The following is an 18,092-nucleotide window of genomic DNA, read 5'->3' as shown; positions in this document are numbered from 1 at the left end:
TGTGCTCTACCGTCTCCTACGAGTGGCCCCAAATGTTGCATGGTCTACTCGTTCGCAAGCGAGATCCACCGGTTGGAATTTCGACTAGAGATGAACACAGAATGTCAAGGTCCGTGGAAATATGATGAGAGGATCGAAATTATCTTTCATGGTCCGACCGACAGCTCCAATACATCTTGTGTCACCATTTCAACATCCCTGCAAGATAAGATAATCATGGACAACGGCAGAAGTGTCAGTACGACCGAGACAGATAGGTATTCTTATGCCCTTGCAGATCGTGCGGAGGCAGGGAAGGTGTCGGATCCCGAAGTTGCTAAACCACAGCTGGATCCGGAGCAGGGACAAGGGGCATTGGTAGATGCTGTATGGGGCACGATAGAGGGTGATGGGCCAAACTATAGATCGTTATCTTGGTAAGTCGATACTGGGTGGATATTGTCGTACCTTACTAACGCTGAAATCGTACAGGATCAAAGCGACTGTCCTACAGCTGAAAACCCAAGTCGGGCTGGGTATCTTAGGGCTGGTGAGTGGAAATTACTTCTTTGCACTTCCCAGACTTGAAATAGATCTCTAATCACAATTTGCTTTTTTCAGCCAACGGCCTTCAACATATTAGGATTGGTACCAGGAATAATAGTCATCGTGGCCATAGCATTGATAGTTGGATGTGAGTCATATTTCACTGGGGTTGTACAATCACTAAGTCAACTTCGCAGGGTCCGATTATGTTGTCGGCACTTTCAAGCTCAACCATCCCGAGGTCTATACCGTAGCAGAGTAAGTGTATTCATCTCGTTCGCAGCTCGTAAATTCTGACTTAGCTCTCTTAGTGTCGGCTACATGTTGTTCGGGTTCTGGGGAAGGGAGATTTTAGGATTTGCGTTCTGGGTGAGTAATCATATTTGTTTTCACGATACGTCCTTTGCTCATGCTCCATCTAGCTTCAAATAGTCGCTGTCACTGGAGCCAGTTTCCTATCCATGTCTGTCGCATTCAACACCATCACCGAGCACGCCACCTGTACTGTGGTTTGGGCAATCGTCGCTATGGTCATCATCGGTGCTCTTGCTTCCATCCAGACTCTCTCTCGTATCTCCTGGCTCGGATGGTTGGGTCTAGCCAGTATCATGTCTTCTGTCATTACACTCATGATCTCACTGGGTGTATCCGACAAACCCAGTCTAGCACCTGCAGGTGATGATTGGTCGATCGACACGAAGATAGCGGCAAACCCTTCTTTCATCGATGCGATCAATGCTGTCTGCATCATCATCTTCTCTTATGCTGGTACACCGAACTATTTTAGCATTGTAGGAGAAATGAGGGAACCGAAAGATTTCACAAAGAGTGTCATCGTGGGTCAGACATTGATGACGACCGTGTATCTCGTGAGTAGGCCAGGTCCTATGTACACGTAAAGCAGTAACGAGTATTTGCTAAATATTCTGCTTCCAGATCGTCGCTGCTGTTGTATACCATTATGCTGGACAGTACATCGCTTCACCTGCTCTCGGAACAGCTGGTCATAATATCAAGAAGGTGAGTATTCCAATAATCCAATCTTGCCCATGTGGTCTGGTACCGAAGGTTGACTGGATGGTCTAGGTCTGTTATGGTCTTGCGTTACCTGGTCTAGCTGCTGGGGGGTTGATTTTGGTCCATACCGCTGCCAAATATGGTGAGTCTCGGATATTGCTGGCTTGGCAAACTTGGCTGATCTACCTACTGGGACAGTCTTTGTCCGTATCCTACGGAAATCTGCTCATCTATCTAAGAATACACCCACCCATTATGCTGTGTGGTAGTGAGTTATACATGACGATATACTCTCAAGTTGGTTACTGACCCTGTCTTCAGTGGATGTATATCTATCACTTCTATCCTTGCGTTTGTCATTGCCGAAGCTATCCCATTCTTCAACGATCTCATCAGTCTGATCGGAGCGTTGTTAGGTACACTCATCTGCATGTGAGTATCTTCACCACGACATGTACTGTTTGGGTTACTAGCGATTGACAATGAATAATCACAGACAAACAGAGACCTACATGTGGGTGTGGGATCACTGGCGAGCACCCAATCGAGGATCAAAGAAGTGGTACACCATGATGGCTATGAACGTAATCTTCCATTTTATCGGTTGGTTCATCTTGGTCTCTGGTACATACGCTGCTGTGGTGACTATACACAAGGATTTCCAGGATGGAACATTGTCACAGTGAGTGGGCATGTTTGCTAATTTACATCGTTGATTATTGCATCAAGCTAATCATAGACTTATTGCACATAGACCGTTCAGTTGTGCGGATAATAGTGGATCCTCGTAATGCTGTGACTCCTGAAATGATCCACCGTATATGCATGTCATGTTTCAGTGTTGTTCTTGTATCACTTTGTCCCAGTGGTCTCGTTGGCTCTTGTTACCCTATCGCTGCATGCGAGATGTCTTTCATGATTTATGGGATGTATACACACTTGTACCAAAATGCCTCTTAGGAGTAATTTTTTTCTTTATCTGATAAATCCAAAATCGGTAAAAACCACACCTTCTTCCGTTCACATTGATGATGTGTTATCATCCGTCTTTCCTTGTCATCCATCATTGCTACTTTTCTGCGTAAACACCATCCTAACAGACTCGGCCATAATTTTACTCATTGGATCCGCCCCGTGCTTATTGTAAATATGGATTTTGGTGCAGGACCTGGCTCAACAGGTTTCTACTACCTTTGACGCTCAATCCCAATCAATAGCATCCTCGTCGACGTCTTCATACGCCCCACCACCTTCACCGAGTCCCAGTGAGACCCCACGCAATGGAAAGAATCAGAGGAGGAAGACTGGATGCTTGACGTGTAGATTGAGGAAAAAGGTAAGCGTTCTATAGTACTGCACACTCAGAATAATGCTAATCTCATACCCTTCGTTAGAAATGCGACGAGGGTAAACCAGCTTGTGGAGCTTGTCTTCGGCTGGGATTAGACTGTATGGGGTATGATACCAAGAGGCCAGGATGGATGAACAAGAAGGACAAGGTGAAGGATATGACTGCTCAGATGTAAGTAAAGTTCATTGTCGACAAACGGGTCTGATTTGGCTGATACTGCTCATCCTTCCTTACTTCAGCAAACACACTGTTCACGAGACAAGAGCAGCTAAGATGAGAGACCACTGGGCAGCGAGAGCAGCTTCAGTATCTGGTGGGGACGGTGATGGGCATAGCGTGAGTGTTTGTAGCTTTTACGACGGAAGTAAGTGGAATGGTGGGTTTATCTCGTTCTACCCCATCTATAGGTGTACAGTCCTGAAGATCAGGAGGAGATCTTGGTAGATAAACCAGTAATATCAACGACTAAGCCATCCTTACACTCAACGAATGATTTGACTGTACCTACTGCCGTGTCGATACCATCACAAGGTGGATCATACGTTGGCGGTGGTTATGGATATAGCGGTGGAACAAGCAGGAATCTGTTCAACTCACAGCAACCGAACTCGACACCCACCGCATCCTCTTCTTACCCTCACTCGCATTCACAAGCCAATCCTCCAGATCTGCTTTCAGAACCATACATCCCTCAATCAGCTGCTTCATCTCCTCTTATCGACCCGGATATCCTTAATCTACTGGGCCTCATCCCACCAACCAAACCAACCACCGATGACCCTTACTTCCCGTTGTACCCCCAACTACCAAACACCTTATGGTTCCCTTACCCCAGTGCTCTAGAGTCGAGAGAGAACCTAGAGGATATGCGTTACTTCCACCACTACCTCACCGTCATCCTTCCTCTGCAATTTCGCTTCGACAATCAACCCATATCCGACCTCGTCGCTCCTCTCGCTTTACAGAACCCCAGAGTGCTTCAGGCTCTTTCAGCGATCGCCGCCCTACACATTGCAACCAAGAAACGTCGTCAACCGGTTCTTCTAGAGGACTTCGTCGGTTCAGATAGTGTGAACTCACATCCGCTTCCTAATCCAGACGATGTATTTGCTCGAACCACCATCCAAGCGACTATCAAGGAACTAAAATCGGTACCCTCTTCCGAATTAGGCTCGGATGATTCCATCTTAGCTGCATTATCAGCAAACAGTTTCAACCTCTTTGATGGGGGAGAAAACAAGGACTGGGTGGAAACTGCTGAGCTTTGCAGGAGGTGTCTTGCTGCGGTTTTGAATGGAATAGCAGGAATTGGATCGGGCTTTTCTTCTTCCAAGTGAGTCGGCGGACTTCTCTCGCTCGCTTGGCTCTGGCAACTGATGGAACACCTCCCGCTCAGACCTCAAGCCGATATCTCTCCCTTGATGGATCGTTTGGGCCATCTGATCAGTCCTCTGATGTGGGTGGACATCCTCATGTCCGTCACGCAAAATAAGGCGTCCCAACACCTACCCATATACCGCTTATTCCTGTTCGATCGATATCAGAAGCAAGGTAACGTGTCCAAGCTGCTACGCGAGACTGTCATGGGATGTGACAATACTACAGTGAGTAAACCACCCCGACCGCCATCCATGCTAATGACTTTCGTCCACAGCGTCTGGCTTTAGCGGAAACAGTCGCACTATCTGAATGGAAGGACAAAGCTATTCGGTCGGGAACTCTATCACATCGCACCCTCGTTGAACGAGCAGACTCTATAGAAAGATTGCTCCTAGAGCGAAAATGGCGAGAAGAGCACCTGTTCCAGCCGGATGATACATCAACAGTTCAGAGGATGGCGATGAGCAATGTTTTCCATCATGGTGTAAGGGTGCTCTTGGCTACTGTGTTGGACGGATGTTATCCAAATGGTGAGTGGAAGTGAAGCTTCACGTCGTATATCTTTGCTCATACTTCAGATTAGTACCCGATGTTGCGACTGCTGTCCAAGATACAGCAGATGCTCTGCTCGCATTGGACAAGTATGATCCTCAGGGAGCGACCGACAAACTCATGATTTTCCCCATCGTCATCGCGGGGTGTCATGCGGAACGACCAGCATTACAAAGAGTATTTAGACATCGGTTCGCTAAATTAGGTGATGATGGTACATCTTTCGGCAATACTCGGAGTGCACTCAGATTGATGGAAGAAGTGTGGAGGAGAAGAGCAGAAGCAACAAGTGAGCAGTCCGAGACCCATTGGAGGAAGGTCATGTTTGAGCTGTACGAAGGAGGTTTGTTACTAATCTAGACTTTGTAATATATCACGTTGCATGCAATGATGTATCTCGCGATATTTGATACATCTCCACATATAACATTACTGATTGAATATCATCTTCCCTAATGATTCTGTCTTGGGATACCTTGGGTTTGAGCCAGACGTTGATACTTGACTGCGCTCTTGATTACCATACCTTCACTCAACTCCGATACTGATCCTCTATAGATCTCTTGCCAAGGTGTTTGACTCTTGGGGAACTGGTATGAGCCCACTTCTTTCTTTCTCTCTTCGATCTCAGCCTCGCTCAGCAGAACATCCGCAGTCCGCTTGAGTAGATCAATTCTGACTCTATCGCCATCTTTCAGGTAGCCTAACATACCACCAGTAGCTGCTTCGGGACTAGCATTCAGGATAGATGGACTTCCACTCGTACCGCTCTGTCGACCGTCACCGATACAAGGTAATTCTATTCCTTTCTTGATCAATTCACCTGGTGGAATCATATTGACCACTTCGGCCGCTCCAGGGTACCCTACCGGACCTGCTCCTCTCATGATAAGGATTGTACCTGGACCGATATTGGGTGATTTTTCAATCCGGTGATGGTAATCTTCTGGTCCGTCAAATACAGCTACCGGACCTTCGAAAGCCATCGGATCATTGGGGTTAGATAAGTACTGCTCTCGGAATGCCTTGGAGATAACGGAAGTCTTCATGATACCACTGTTGAACAAGCTTCCTTTGAGATGTAAAAATCCAGCTTCTGCCATCAGGGGCTTGTCGAACGGTACGATCACTCGTCGATCTTGGGATAAATCACCTCGGCAATTGTCGCCGATGGATTTACCAGACACTGTAAGAGCGGAGGGATGGGGCAGTGCGTCATGCTCGAGCAGTTCGGCCACGATGGCTAGATAGACATGGGACTATGAGTGAATTTGTCCGAATGGGGTCGAGGGTCGATGTTCCACTCACCTGGTAAACCACCAGCTCTATGATATTCCTCGCACAGCCATTGTCCGGCAGGTTGTACATTCAAAATCAAAGGTAATTTGTACCCTACTCTTTCCCAGTCATCACAATCCAACTGTACCCCCACGTGTTTAGCTATGGCATTCAAGTGGATAGGGGCATTGGTTGAACCTCCAATAGCAGCACAACAGGCGATCGCATTTTCGAAAGCCTCTTTTGTCATGATATCCGAAGGTTTGACATCTTCTCGGACCAGCTGAACGATTCGGAGACCAGTCGCATAGGCACAGGCACCTCTTTCTCTGTATACCGCTGGAATGGATGCACTTCCTGGTAAAGCCATACCCAAAGCTTCGGCCATTGCGTTCATGGTAGACGCAGTACCAATCGTGTTGCAGTGTCCCGCACTGTATATACATATCAGCAACGTCCATAACATACAGCGGATGTACTCACCTAGGAGCCGACAATGCTACGTGATGCAGGAATTCTGCTTCGGTGATCTCCCCAGCAGCTAATTGGGCTCTGCTCTCCCATACAACTCCTCCGGATCCTATCAACTTCTGACCACTGTATCCATTCAACATTGGGCCGACATTCTGAAAGTGAAACAGGTCAGCTCAGAACTCTAATTTCTGAAGTATGTAAACCTACCATAGCAATGGCGGGAATGTTAACGGTAGCGGCAGCCATGAGTAAAGCTGGGGTACTATAGGAGAATCGTCAGCCGCCTTCCCATAATGTCGCAGCGGTATGACTTATGACTCACGTTTTATCACATCCTGTCAAGAGCACCACACCATCCAAAGGGTATCCGAACAGTACTTCTACTAACGATAGGTACGACAAATTTCGATCGAGACTTGCTGTAGGTCTTTTACCAGTTTCTTGAATAGGATGACAAGGGAATTCTAAGGGTGTACCACCCGCAGCGATAATACCATCTCTGACTCTTTTGGCAAGTTCTACGTGATATTTGTTACAAGGTGATAAGTCCGATCCTGTCTGTGCTATACCGATGATAGGTCTGTTCTTTGGTGACAGCTCGGGTACCGTTAAACCTTGATTGAGATATCTTTCGGTATACAAAGCGGACATTCCTATTGATATCAGCGATGACACTCATTGTAAAGCACTCACCAAGATCCGTAGGATCATTGAACCATTTCTTCGACCTCAGAGGCACAGCTGGCTCTATACCCTCGGTAGCATTAGGGTCGGCCTCTGCAGGGGAAGTGAAAGAACGAAGTTGTCGAGGACCAGAACCAGAGGTAGCGGCTAAAGCTTCTTGAGCCCTGCCGCAGGTGCAGCCTTCGCAAGGTTGTGACATATTATAATGTTAACAAGATGATATACATCTATATGAGGTATACACAGGCGAGGGGTAACTTATGTGTACGACTGCTCATACACATATATATCATATGATACCTTTCACTATTTCGCAAGAAGGAACTGAATCAAGCAGGTTACGGTTGGTTCGCGATCTCACGCTTCGGTACACCTCGGACCGATATCTTGGTATTTCCCCAGTTACCCCGAACGCGACGCCCTCTCCTGGCCTGCCTAAGCTAACCGTACTCATACTTGAGCACTCGTTACCCTAAGCTTGTATAACTTAGCAGATACCGACATCCCGAAGGAAAGGATGAAGAGCTTAAATCATATGTATGCATGGAATTCACGTGAGAGCTCGAAGTGTGAATGTCTTGTGTCTTGTCATCTCGGCCAAAGCCGTGAGTCAGAGTGATGCTGTGTTGTTCTCGATGTCGCTCGATGGCGTGAGCAGATTGCGTCAGCAGAATGTAAATGATATTCACACAGGTATAACAAAGTATTCCATAGCATATATAAGGATCCAGCTGAAGTAGGAAGAGGTATTCAGATATGCACGCTTTGCCGTTGTCCATAACGAACAATCCATCATGACTGCAATCGTTGCGACCCCACCAGCTGCCCTGCACGATACGTTTCAGGCTTTGAAGATCAAGCCTATACACAATGACGTGTATGATGCTGAGGAGAAGAAGGTATGTCGCTCGTGTATCGTCCATATCTGCCCAGTTAACGTTCAAGGTAGAGGAGGATTTTTGACACCCCTTACGAGCCAAACCTGAAATGGTGGACCACCAACCAAGCAGAATACGTCAAGCCAAGCCAAGACCCCTTACCAGAAGGATACCCTGATCAAGTGGTATCAAACACTGTATGGGACGGGAAGGTGCTGATCAACCAACGTGAGTTGAGATCCGCAATGACATAAAGCTTATACGTGCAGCGGAAAAATGGCTCTATCGGTTCACCGATGACGATATCAAGCTCATCAATAAGGCATACGATCATTTCCGATCGTTGTCCATCACGAACAACGAGATCCACAGGACCACCTTTCCGATTCCGACCGAAACAAATCTACATGATGTTCTGACTGGAGTAACTCATGAACTGAACCATGGTCTAGGTTTCAGGGTACTGAGAGGCCTTCCAGTGGATTCATGGACAAGATCTAAACAGATCTCAGTCTTCGCTGGGATCTCAGCATATGTTTCTCCGAGAAGGATTGCATCGCCATCTGGAGACAACATCACACACCTCAGGTGGGTACCTGTCTCCTGTAAATGTAATTACGCTGACGGATCAACGAAGAGACATTACCAATATCGAAGCGGATAAGAGGCCTCCTATTGGTGAGTTAATTGAGGATCACAAGTGAAGTGTCATGCTCATTGTGTTCGATAGTGGTAAAAGGTCAGACCAATGGTAACCAAGGTATGTTGTACTGCAGAAACTTTGTAGGCACCAAACTGACTGGCATCGTCGCAGTATTCCATAACGACGGAAGTCTCGGTATTATCTCCCTTTTCACCCTTGGTGTTGCAGAAACTGGAGGGCTGTCGCAATTGGCATCAGTTGGTCAGACCTACAACGAATTTGCCAGGGACAGAAGAGATATCGTCAGAGAGCTTGCCAAACCAGATTGGAAAAACAAATATCATCCTGAAGGTCAGTCATTGCTGATCAATATCTTGGATCCTATGCTGATAATTACTGATAAGAGAGACGTCTGATCCATCCCGTTGGAGACAAACAAGTGATCTCCGTCTACTCTCGAAGACCTTACTTCGGCTTCTACGGGGCGGATGAAGACGTTGAGCCTTTACCCAAGGAGAAACATCTAGCCTTGGATGCTATTCACTTCACAGCGGAGAAATTCAGTATCGATTTGGATTTGGAAAAAGGTGATCTGGAATACGTTAACAACGTGACTGTATATCATGGTGAGCAGATACAAAAACCCACTTGTACCAGGCGTCCCAACTGACTAGGATTCATGTAAAGCTCGGACAGCATCAGAAGACTCGGACAAGAATCAACGGCATCTCATACGGCTCTGGCTTGACAACGAGGAGCAACCATTGCCGGACAATCTGGTGGATGAGTTCAGAGCACCCAGAGAAGGTCAAAAATGGCCACAAGAGGCCTGGGATTAACGTTGCTGCTATGCTCGCCCCTTAGGTTGGTAGTTTGTTCAACAATTAGTGTATCGATGTCTTCATAGACCGCAGGTGCAATTGCTTGAGATATACTTCTCTCCCATACATCTGACCTGCGGATCGAATGATTGCATAAATGGATTGTGTGACTGTTACAGAGATGATCCGTTGGCGCCAAGAGGGACTTACTCCATCCGCGGCTTTGAGCTATTCCCGAACCGTCGCCTAAGCCGCGTGACCACCATCCACTTTGATATCGGCACCAATGACAAAAGAGCTTGCATCTGAAAGCAAAAACACCGCCGGGCCTGTTGTACAAGTGGAATCAATTGGCTTGCTCATTCAGCAGACTATCATCTCACCTCTATATTCGTCTCCTGTACTGGCTCGGCCCAACAACGTCGAGTTGACCATATCTTCTTCGTACCCCGGACGAGCAGCTACAATGCCAGCAGTCATCACTGTTTTGATCTGCATTCTGCGTCAGCCATCATCTCGAGGAGGGAGCGGTAGTTATATACAATAGTATACTCACATATCCTGGTGACACAGCCTGGACGCATTCGGCAAGATCAGCCATCAGTCACAACAGTGGAAGCCCTATTCGGTGGACTCACGTTCACTCTGATCCCAAGCTTCCCCCATTCAGCAGCAAAGCTCTTGGCCATGTGTATGACAGCTGCTTTACTGGCGGAATAAGCAGAACAAGGTATTTGTCGATTTGCAACGTGACCGGCAACACTAGCCGTCAAGACGATACTTGCGCCGCTCACTCCTGGGTTTCCGTTAGTCTTGTTTTGACTCAACCACTCTTTGGCGAAAGCTTTACAACATAGGAAAGACCCAGCGGTATTGACATCAAAGACTTTTCGCCAATATTCGATGCTCGAATCCAAAACCGTCAAGCTTGAAGGGACTCCAGCAGCCAGGAACATGCCTTTAACGGGAGCGCTCGGAAAGGCATCTTCAAAAATCTTCCCGAACACCTGTTCAACGGCTTTGGCGTCGCTGATATCGAGATTGTGATAGGATAGAGTGAGATTATTCGCCTTGGCGATCTGCTGATACTCGGACCATTCCGGTTCCGTTGGTACAGGTAGCAAATCGACTGCAGCTACATTCGCACCAGCTTCCAGAACTCCTCGGGCCACTGAAAGCCCCAGTCCCCGTCCACCACCACTGATAATGATGGTTCTGCCCTTTAGGGAGAACAGCTTTGGGGTGATCAAGATTGAGAGAGGAGCTGTCACGATACAGTGTCAACAGAGTTCAACATCAGCAGTGGCAGAATCACTTACTAGGTTCCGGGCCAGACATTCTTGTTTGATGGGTGTGTGAGATTGATTTATGATACGAAGGCGGTGAAATGATATTCGTATCAGGTCGTGAATTCAGAAGATAAAGAGATACAGCATGCCTACAATCAAGACTGGCAACCTTATCCTGCTTATCCTTAACATGCTGACTGGAGCGCGGATGCGCGTATAACACCAAGCAAGCGCTGTTAACCTTATCGAGACCGCTCGAAGGCTTGTCACTAGGGAATCGTGAACTAGGGTGGATCCGATGAGTAGTGCGAAAATGGATAAATAAAGGAGGAACATCATGCATAAACATTTCCCCCACACTCAAACTTCTCATCGCACAATCTCCCTGAACGACATGTCTAAGGAAAACCAAGTTGAGGAAGAGAAACATTACGGCCCTGGCGTCACTGAGCTCGCCGTCGCTTCTGAAGCACCAACAGACAAGATCAAATGGTTCAGAAGTACCCTCGTTCAAGTCTTAGTCGTTGGGATCACCTCTTTTCTCGCGCCTGGAGCGTGAGTTACACAACTAGATTAGAAATAGCATAGCTGACATGTTGAACATAGATATTCGTCACTCGCTTCAGTCGGTGCTGGTGGTCTCGCAAATGTCAACATCGGTAATGCGAGTGTCGCTTTGGCCTATGCTCTGATTGTCCCCTCTGCGCTATGCGCGAGTGAGTCATGATAACTACGACCGACCAGCGGACAATCCTTTGCTGATGACAATCAACTCCATAGCTGCATGTCTTTCCAAGATCGGTCCCAGATACAGTCTTTCACTCGGAGCAGCAGGCTATGTCTTCTACGCCGCGGCTTTATATCAAAACTCTGCAACAGGCAATCAACCTTTCCTGGTCGTTGGGGCAATTATTTGCGGAGCGACCAGTGGTATCTTTTGGGTTTCTGAAGCGGCCATCACCTTACTATATTCGGAGCCAGAGTACAAAGGTAGACATTTAGCCATTTGGCAATCTCTCTTCCAACTCGCTACATGCATCGGCGGTGCTATCAACCTTGGCTTGAACATCGATTTGAACGAGACAGGTGGTCTGAAGCCTAAGACGTGAGTTGATCGCTCTTGCACCCAACAGCCATACTGATCAAGACTTTTTCAAGCTTCCTTGTCTTTGTCGGCCTCAATGCGATTGCACCTCTCGCCGCGCTTCTTTTGACTAATCCTAAACAAGTACAAAGAAAAGATCGACTTCCAGTACCAGCATTTCCCGCCGAGCCTTTCTTCAAGGAGGTGTGGTTGACCATAGTGGAGCTGAAAAATCCCCGAATCATCGCTTGTGCGTACTCTCGGTAAGAGAAAGGATTTGCCATAGCTGACAGGCCATCATCTAGGTTGTTTCCTATGGTCTCAATCGTTGTTCATACCATCATGGACCTCGACATACCTTGCCATTCGTGAGTAACCCGCTTCTACTGCCTTATCAAAACAATGCTTACTCTCATTAGATTTTTCTGTTCGTGTTCGGGGTCTGACCTCTCTGATCACCCCACTCTTGACTATTTTGACGCTCGCTCTGGTCGGTTCGATCCTCGATATCAAGTCAATGACCATCAGATACAAGCTCGTCCTTACATGGGGGCTTCTGCAGGTCCTCGGGCTTGGATCAGCTATTTGGCTCTTGGTGATGCAGGTTAGACAAAGTAAAGAAGCTGTCGTCCCAACTTGGGATTGGAGTACACCTGGGTTCGGACCAGCTTGGGTACCTTATCTCTTCTCTTTCGCTGCTTCGTGGACAAGTTATGGCTTCTTCTGTACGTCAGTCTCACACTCAAAAAAGAAATTATCCTACCCCTCTACTAACATCAGCTTCACAGACTACATGGCCACCTACTGCTTCCCTCGCGAAGCGTCTGGAGCTAGAACCACACGAATCATCGCTACATTGCGATCAGCTGAATCAGGATCCGCTGCCATTGCTTTCGGCATCAACTCTATCAACGTTCCTCTGCACCACATCGGTTATATCAATTTGGTGTTCATTATCGTTTGCCTGTTCTGCGGGTACTATGTGCTTCAATGGATCTGGAAACAAGACAAAAAGGGTGCTTACAACGAAGTAGTCGTTCCGGTCGAGCCAGTCCCCCCTGCTATACATTAGATTCAGAATGGTCGATGTCTGGAATCGTTGTTTTTCAGGTCTATGCGTATGGGTAGATTATGAGTCGGCTCGTCCCTGATCTTTAAGTCTGACGTATGAATGTAGAGTTGTTTAGAAGAAAACTATAGGCAATCTGTTCATGCAAATTAGAGACGCCAAGTGCCTCAATCCTGCACAGTGGTGAGTATCTTCGATGTTGATTGCGCATCGCGATCCTTAATCCAATCAGCTTCGCCTACTTGGGTTGCGCCAAAGGAGCTCCTCATCAGGTGCCCCAGATCGCTACAAAGAGGGTGGTAGAGAGCCAAGATACGGACAGTCACGTCACAAAAGGCTGAACAATTCGTTCCGCGCTCTTGTCGCCCCATCTGGGCTGCAAGGGAATAATCTCCGGCTACCTGAACTAGTGCCTTGCTCAGAACGTTCCTTTTGTTCATTCATCTATGCTCCACCGATGAGATTTGTCTGACCGAGCGCGTATAGGTAAAGACATCATATATCCGCGCGCTCAACCTCTTTCTAACACCTCAAGTCTCCAGTCACCCATTATCTACTCGCCGTTCCTTTCACACTCTTTTAACAATGACGGCAAGATGTTGACGCCCCGCATGTGTCTCGCAAGCGTACACCTGCCAACATGAAAGTCTTCACCGTACACACCGACCTGTTGTTCGACTCAAAGAAGAAACAGTTCGTCAAGGATATCTCCATTACCGTTGATGGTGACACAGGGCTTATCTCAAAGGTGGTCGAACGTAAGGAAGCCCTGCCGGAGTCGATCCAGGCGCCCGACGTTGACTTGAGAGGGAAGGTGGTCTGTCCAGGCTTCGTAGATGCACATACCCATATCTTCCTACATGCTTACGAGTGAGTGTCGTGACTGAGTGGTCAAATCATACAGCTGATAAGATACAGCGAAGCACCTTCGGTCGTTCAGAAGCGGGATGAGAGCTTTGTGGAGAGGATAGTTCGTGCAGTGAACCACTGTAGACTCGGATTAATGGCCGGATACACCACTTATCGGTGAGCACATCATGATCCATGTACTTAGCTAATGCCAACAACAGTGATCTGGGATCAGAGTCGATGAAAGAAGCAGATGCGAATATACGGGACGCTATTAACCGTGGCTTAACCCCGGGACCCAGGCTATTTGTCGCCACAAGAGTGATCGCTTCGACCGCAGCTTATGAACCAAGAACAGAGAATCATCTCGGTGGAACCTGCATGCCCGCAGGATGTGATTCCGCAGATGGTCCAGATGAATTAAGGAAAGCCGTAAGAAGGAGAATAGGCCATGGAGCAGATGTCATCAAGTTTTATGCAGATTACTATCGTCGAGTCATGCGATTCCCCCCGAAGCAACAACACCCATACATCCCTTCGATGAAGTTCCAACCCGTCGATCCTAATCCCGATTTAGTCGTGTTTCAAGATGAAGAGATGGATGCGATAGTCTCGGAAGCTAATCTGGCCAGGGCACCAACCGTTGCTCATGCGGATTCTAAAGAGGGTATTCTGGCTGCCGCACGGGCTGGTGTCTTGTCTATAGAACATGCTTCGAGGGCTGGTGAAGAAGGTTTACGGCTCATGAAGGAAAAAGGAGTCATCTTCGTTCCTACCATGGCAATATTTGAATTGATACTGCAAGAGCGATTCGGTAAAGTGGTGGAAAACCTTCAACTCGCTCACAAGCTAGGAGTACGACTGGCATGTGGAGGGGATACAGGTACCTTTCCACACGGCGAGAATGCGAGAGAGATGGAGATCTTCATCGAAGCGGGAATATCAGTAGAAGACACGCTAGAAGCTGGTACAGTTGGAGGTTGGGAAGCATGCGGTGGTGATCTATGTGGAAGACGATTCGGATGGTTCGAGGAGGGTTGTGCGGCAGATATCATCGCGCTGGATACGGATCCACGTGAAGACCCCAGCGCATTGAGAAAGGTGTCGTTTGTCATGAAGGATGGGCGTATATGGAAACAAGATAACGAGCCGGTTGATCTGTTCTCTCCCTGAGGTGTTAGAAGTTGATGATAGTCGCATATTCGTATCGATCATGTATGTTACCATGTAATAGAAACCCGCTCAGCTTTATGGCTCGGACAGGAATCTGGTGTGAGTTGGAGATGATTGAGCTCATCGCACCCTGTCTCCAACTTGCCGTCATCATACCGCAAAGCGAAAGTCCTATCTGTACTGCAGCTTGATCTTTCCCATCTTCATGACGGGCCCGAAGAAGGAAAGCACATAAAGGTTTCAATTCTCAGCTCCCGCAGAGGTATCGACTATGCACAGCTCAGACGTGATAGCCTCCTCATAAAGCATTGAATACACAGACGTAATATTCGGAGACAATTCATCTGACAAACCATGACTGAACGGAGGAGACTGCAAGAAACACCAAGCAGCTCTACCACCCGGGCATGCCATTAGATAAACGGAGATGTCTCGTGTTCGCGAACTCTCTGGATCATTGGAGCGGGCATGCGTCCTCAGTAACTTCCTTATCTGCTGCGCTCGGGCTTTACCAAGCCCCTTGGACTATTGATGGGTTCTTTTGAGTAGAACTATCGTGCATGATATTTGGATTATCAGCCCTGGCCTGACCTCAGAGCTATAGCTGGTATAAAGCAACACATACTTCAGCTCATTCACCAGCTGAAGACGCAAACGACCTATGGTGGACAGTTCTCACACCGCCCTTCCGATACTCTGATCATGGCTCCTTCGTAGGCTGCAAGATCTGCCGATAGGTCACACTCTGCTGCGAAAGTTCGGCTAAATCAAGGACATGGTCTTCATTGTAAGCAGCCAGAGTGAGACTGCGCCCGTCCTCTCCAAGTGACAATTTCTCATACGTGTGACTAGGGAACGGCCTTTGGAATGAGGCGATCTCAGCGTTGTCCAAAGGGCTGAAGTGGTTTTGAAGAGCTCTTGTCTCCGCGAGCAAGCTCATGGCGTTGTCTGCTTGAAGATCAATAGAGTGGGTACCGGTGTAATCGACTTATTAAATTGTAAGAGTAGATGGACTTTGTTCAACATGTCACAATTGTCTTCAGATGAACGGATGGCGTAAAGCCTAATCTGATAGCACTTGATCGTTTGCAAAGAAGGGAATTGTGGTGCCGGCCAATGAGTTCCTTATGGTGATCGAACGAGAAGAGACTTTGATCAATAATGCGCATGAGTCCGATCGGCGCCGGATGTCGTCTGGCTCCGGCCAGCATCAGAATCAAGATTGAGATGAAAGTTTATCATGACTCCTGTCAAGGGATCTGACGGCATCTAGCAGGTCTCAGCGCTAAAGCGGTACACGACACTCATTTGATGTCTTATTTGCGCACATCTGAGAATTTAGGAACTGAACCTAAACAGTCTGAAGTCACCATGTTCTCGTGAGAAGGAACGAGAAATAGTCTCTGAGCCTGAGCCATAGACCTTGGGACCTGTCTAGAGCTTAGCTAGTACTTCTGCTGAGGCAACTGAGCGTAATGTGGAAGTCTCGATTTGTTATTTTCTGCCTGATCATGATCTAGAGAATGATACGATGTGGTCTGCTCTGCTTCAACTGAGCACTACAACACTGTTGACAGCCTTCCATGCTGAACTCAGTGATTTGATATATATTCATTCGCCTAATGTATTGAAGGATTTAATGGTGCTGCAGATAACTCGGAATGCTTAATCCGTCAGAGCAGAAGCTTTTTTAATTCCCATTCTTTCGAAACCAATCTTCCAGACTCATGAGTCCAGGATGAATCGATCGAAGTGCAACAGTATCCACGTTGCTATATCCGGTCTCTTCGAGATCTGCACCAGACATCAGTATCCGCATCCTCCATCGTCGAGGATTAACACTCACAATACATCATCTGTCTAAAGTCATAAGGCAGTATTGCCCGAATTGGAGTCGGAGTGTAGGATGCGAGCCAGGGTTGATAACCTTGAGTCTTGAATATCGCTTGTCTCACGTCCTCGAGATCGTAATTCCCACCCGATAATTCGATGACTCTGTTCTTGAACTTGTCACTCTCAGGGTTGAGAAGGGCTTTACCAGCAAACACTCCTATATCTTCCGTAGCTATAAGCTGACACTTCTTCCATCTCAATGAAGCGTAAAACATCCCAACTACCATGAAACGTGCGAATCCTGCAGTTGGAGGGAAATTATCCTGGATAGTGGTCGATGAGATTAGATGTTAAGCTTGTATATGATCAAAGATTACAAACCTACTCACCATGAAAGCGACAGGTCTAAGGATAGTATATGGTAGACCGGAAGCCTTAAGAGCCTCCTCGACCTGTATACCACTCTAAGTTCTAGTCTGATTGCGTGTGTGGAGAGCGGTCGGCCAAGTGATGTGGCCGTGACGAGCAGTCTGGACTCACCTTAGCCTTAGATCGGAAGTGGGGTACATTATTTGCATCGTCTGCAGAAGCTACGCTCGTGAAGACTAGATGCTCAACTCCAGCTAGTTTGGCAGCTTCAATGAAATTGATTCCTTGTTGCGTTTCCTTTTCTTCACCTGCTCCGGCATCTGTGACTAAGAATGCTCTCTGAACACCTGTCAAAGCTGTTTTCAGTGTGTTCTTGTCTTCCAAGCTACCTTCGACGGCCTCTAAACCTTTATCTGTAAGTTGTTGAGCCTTTTCTGATGTCGAATTACGAGTTAAGAATTTGATGGAGAGATTGCTGGCCTTCTCCTCTAGAAGAGTTGAAACCGCTTGGCCACCTTGTTTGCCGGTCGCTCCGACGACGAGAATGCTGAGCTGGGCGGACATGACTACTATAAAGGATTATACAATGTATATTATAGTATCAGAGGTACAAGGGGACGAATGTAACAGGGGGGTTCAAGATGTTAGTCTTCTCATGATACGTCATTTTGGCAGGCGTCCGAGGCTGATATCTTGCAGATCTAGGGTTACGACGGTTATTACCCTTTGCAGAAAAGTGCATGCACGCCGATCTACATCCAACGTGGAGAAACTGTGCTAGGCAAACCCTCAAATAGCCTTAATAGGTACGATACGTGAAGTT

The 18,092-nt window shown here is 47.4% G+C and overlaps 8 protein-coding genes across 8 annotated transcripts; 5 read left to right on the top strand and 3 right to left on the bottom strand.

Moving 5' to 3' along the window:
• Window positions 1–216: 216 nt before the first annotated feature.
• L199_005428 (uncharacterized protein) lies at window positions 217–2,333 on the top strand (the record flags this gene model as incomplete). The annotated part of the gene is made up of 12 exons (XM_064891139.1): window positions 217–416; window positions 472–529; window positions 601–673; window positions 723–783; window positions 837–894; window positions 948–1,394; window positions 1,462–1,545; window positions 1,612–1,684; window positions 1,741–1,810; window positions 1,864–1,974; window positions 2,039–2,224; window positions 2,297–2,333. 12 exons carry the CDS (start codon window positions 217–219, stop codon window positions 2,331–2,333), a joined length of 1,458 nt encoding a protein of 485 aa, XP_064747211.1.
• Window positions 2,334–2,691: 358 nt separating this feature from the next.
• Window positions 2,692–5,185, top strand: L199_005427 (uncharacterized protein; the record flags this gene model as incomplete). The annotated part of the gene is made up of 8 exons (XM_064891138.1): window positions 2,692–2,701; window positions 2,760–2,878; window positions 2,937–3,064; window positions 3,133–3,229; window positions 3,301–4,226; window positions 4,290–4,497; window positions 4,548–4,803; window positions 4,857–5,185. The coding sequence occupies 8 exons, from the start codon at window positions 2,692–2,694 to the stop codon at window positions 5,183–5,185; spliced, it is 2,073 nt and encodes a 690-aa protein (XP_064747210.1).
• Window positions 5,186–5,277: 92 nt separating this feature from the next.
• On the bottom strand, window positions 5,278–7,460 carry L199_005426 (dihydroxy-acid dehydratase; the record flags this gene model as incomplete). Its single annotated transcript, XM_064891137.1, has 6 exons — window positions 5,278–6,068; window positions 6,134–6,537; window positions 6,587–6,729; window positions 6,785–6,839; window positions 6,900–7,191; window positions 7,271–7,460. The coding sequence occupies 6 exons, from the start codon at window positions 7,458–7,460 to the stop codon at window positions 5,278–5,280; spliced, it is 1,875 nt and encodes a 624-aa protein (XP_064747209.1).
• A 595-nt stretch (window positions 7,461–8,055) lies between these two features.
• Window positions 8,056–9,621, top strand: L199_005425 (uncharacterized protein; the record flags this gene model as incomplete). Its single annotated transcript, XM_064891136.1, has 8 exons — window positions 8,056–8,160; window positions 8,211–8,367; window positions 8,592–8,727; window positions 8,777–8,817; window positions 8,870–8,899; window positions 8,954–9,133; window positions 9,187–9,408; window positions 9,470–9,621. 8 exons carry the CDS (start codon window positions 8,056–8,058, stop codon window positions 9,619–9,621), a joined length of 1,023 nt encoding a protein of 340 aa, XP_064747208.1.
• A 228-nt stretch (window positions 9,622–9,849) lies between these two features.
• On the bottom strand, window positions 9,850–10,941 carry L199_005424 (uncharacterized protein; the record flags this gene model as incomplete). The annotated part of the gene is made up of 5 exons (XM_064891135.1): window positions 9,850–9,932; window positions 9,987–10,095; window positions 10,160–10,177; window positions 10,242–10,867; window positions 10,923–10,941. The coding sequence occupies 5 exons, from the start codon at window positions 10,939–10,941 to the stop codon at window positions 9,850–9,852; spliced, it is 855 nt and encodes a 284-aa protein (XP_064747207.1).
• Window positions 10,942–11,286: 345 nt separating this feature from the next.
• L199_005423 (uncharacterized protein) lies at window positions 11,287–13,048 on the top strand (the record flags this gene model as incomplete). Its single annotated transcript, XM_064891134.1, has 7 exons — window positions 11,287–11,447; window positions 11,499–11,608; window positions 11,673–11,997; window positions 12,051–12,226; window positions 12,282–12,344; window positions 12,396–12,701; window positions 12,765–13,048. 7 exons carry the CDS (start codon window positions 11,287–11,289, stop codon window positions 13,046–13,048), a joined length of 1,425 nt encoding a protein of 474 aa, XP_064747206.1.
• A 637-nt stretch (window positions 13,049–13,685) lies between these two features.
• L199_005422 (uncharacterized protein) lies at window positions 13,686–15,067 on the top strand (the record flags this gene model as incomplete). Its single annotated transcript, XM_064891133.1, has 3 exons — window positions 13,686–13,915; window positions 13,964–14,071; window positions 14,116–15,067. The coding sequence occupies 3 exons, from the start codon at window positions 13,686–13,688 to the stop codon at window positions 15,065–15,067; spliced, it is 1,290 nt and encodes a 429-aa protein (XP_064747205.1).
• Window positions 15,068–16,757: 1,690 nt separating this feature from the next.
• On the bottom strand, window positions 16,758–17,833 carry L199_005421 (uncharacterized protein; the record flags this gene model as incomplete). Its single annotated transcript, XM_064891132.1, has 4 exons — window positions 16,758–16,861; window positions 16,914–17,223; window positions 17,290–17,352; window positions 17,441–17,833. The coding sequence occupies 4 exons, from the start codon at window positions 17,831–17,833 to the stop codon at window positions 16,758–16,760; spliced, it is 870 nt and encodes a 289-aa protein (XP_064747204.1).
• Between the last annotated feature and the right edge of the window lie 259 nt (window positions 17,834–18,092).

The sequence above is a fragment of the Kwoniella botswanensis genome, chromosome 1, assembly GCF_036426115.1.
Source record: "Kwoniella botswanensis chromosome 1, complete sequence".
NCBI lineage: Eukaryota > Fungi > Basidiomycota > Tremellomycetes > Tremellales > Cryptococcaceae > Kwoniella > Kwoniella botswanensis.
The sequence above is the reverse complement of the archived record's forward strand: the minus strand, read 5'-3'. Positions and strand labels throughout refer to the sequence as shown.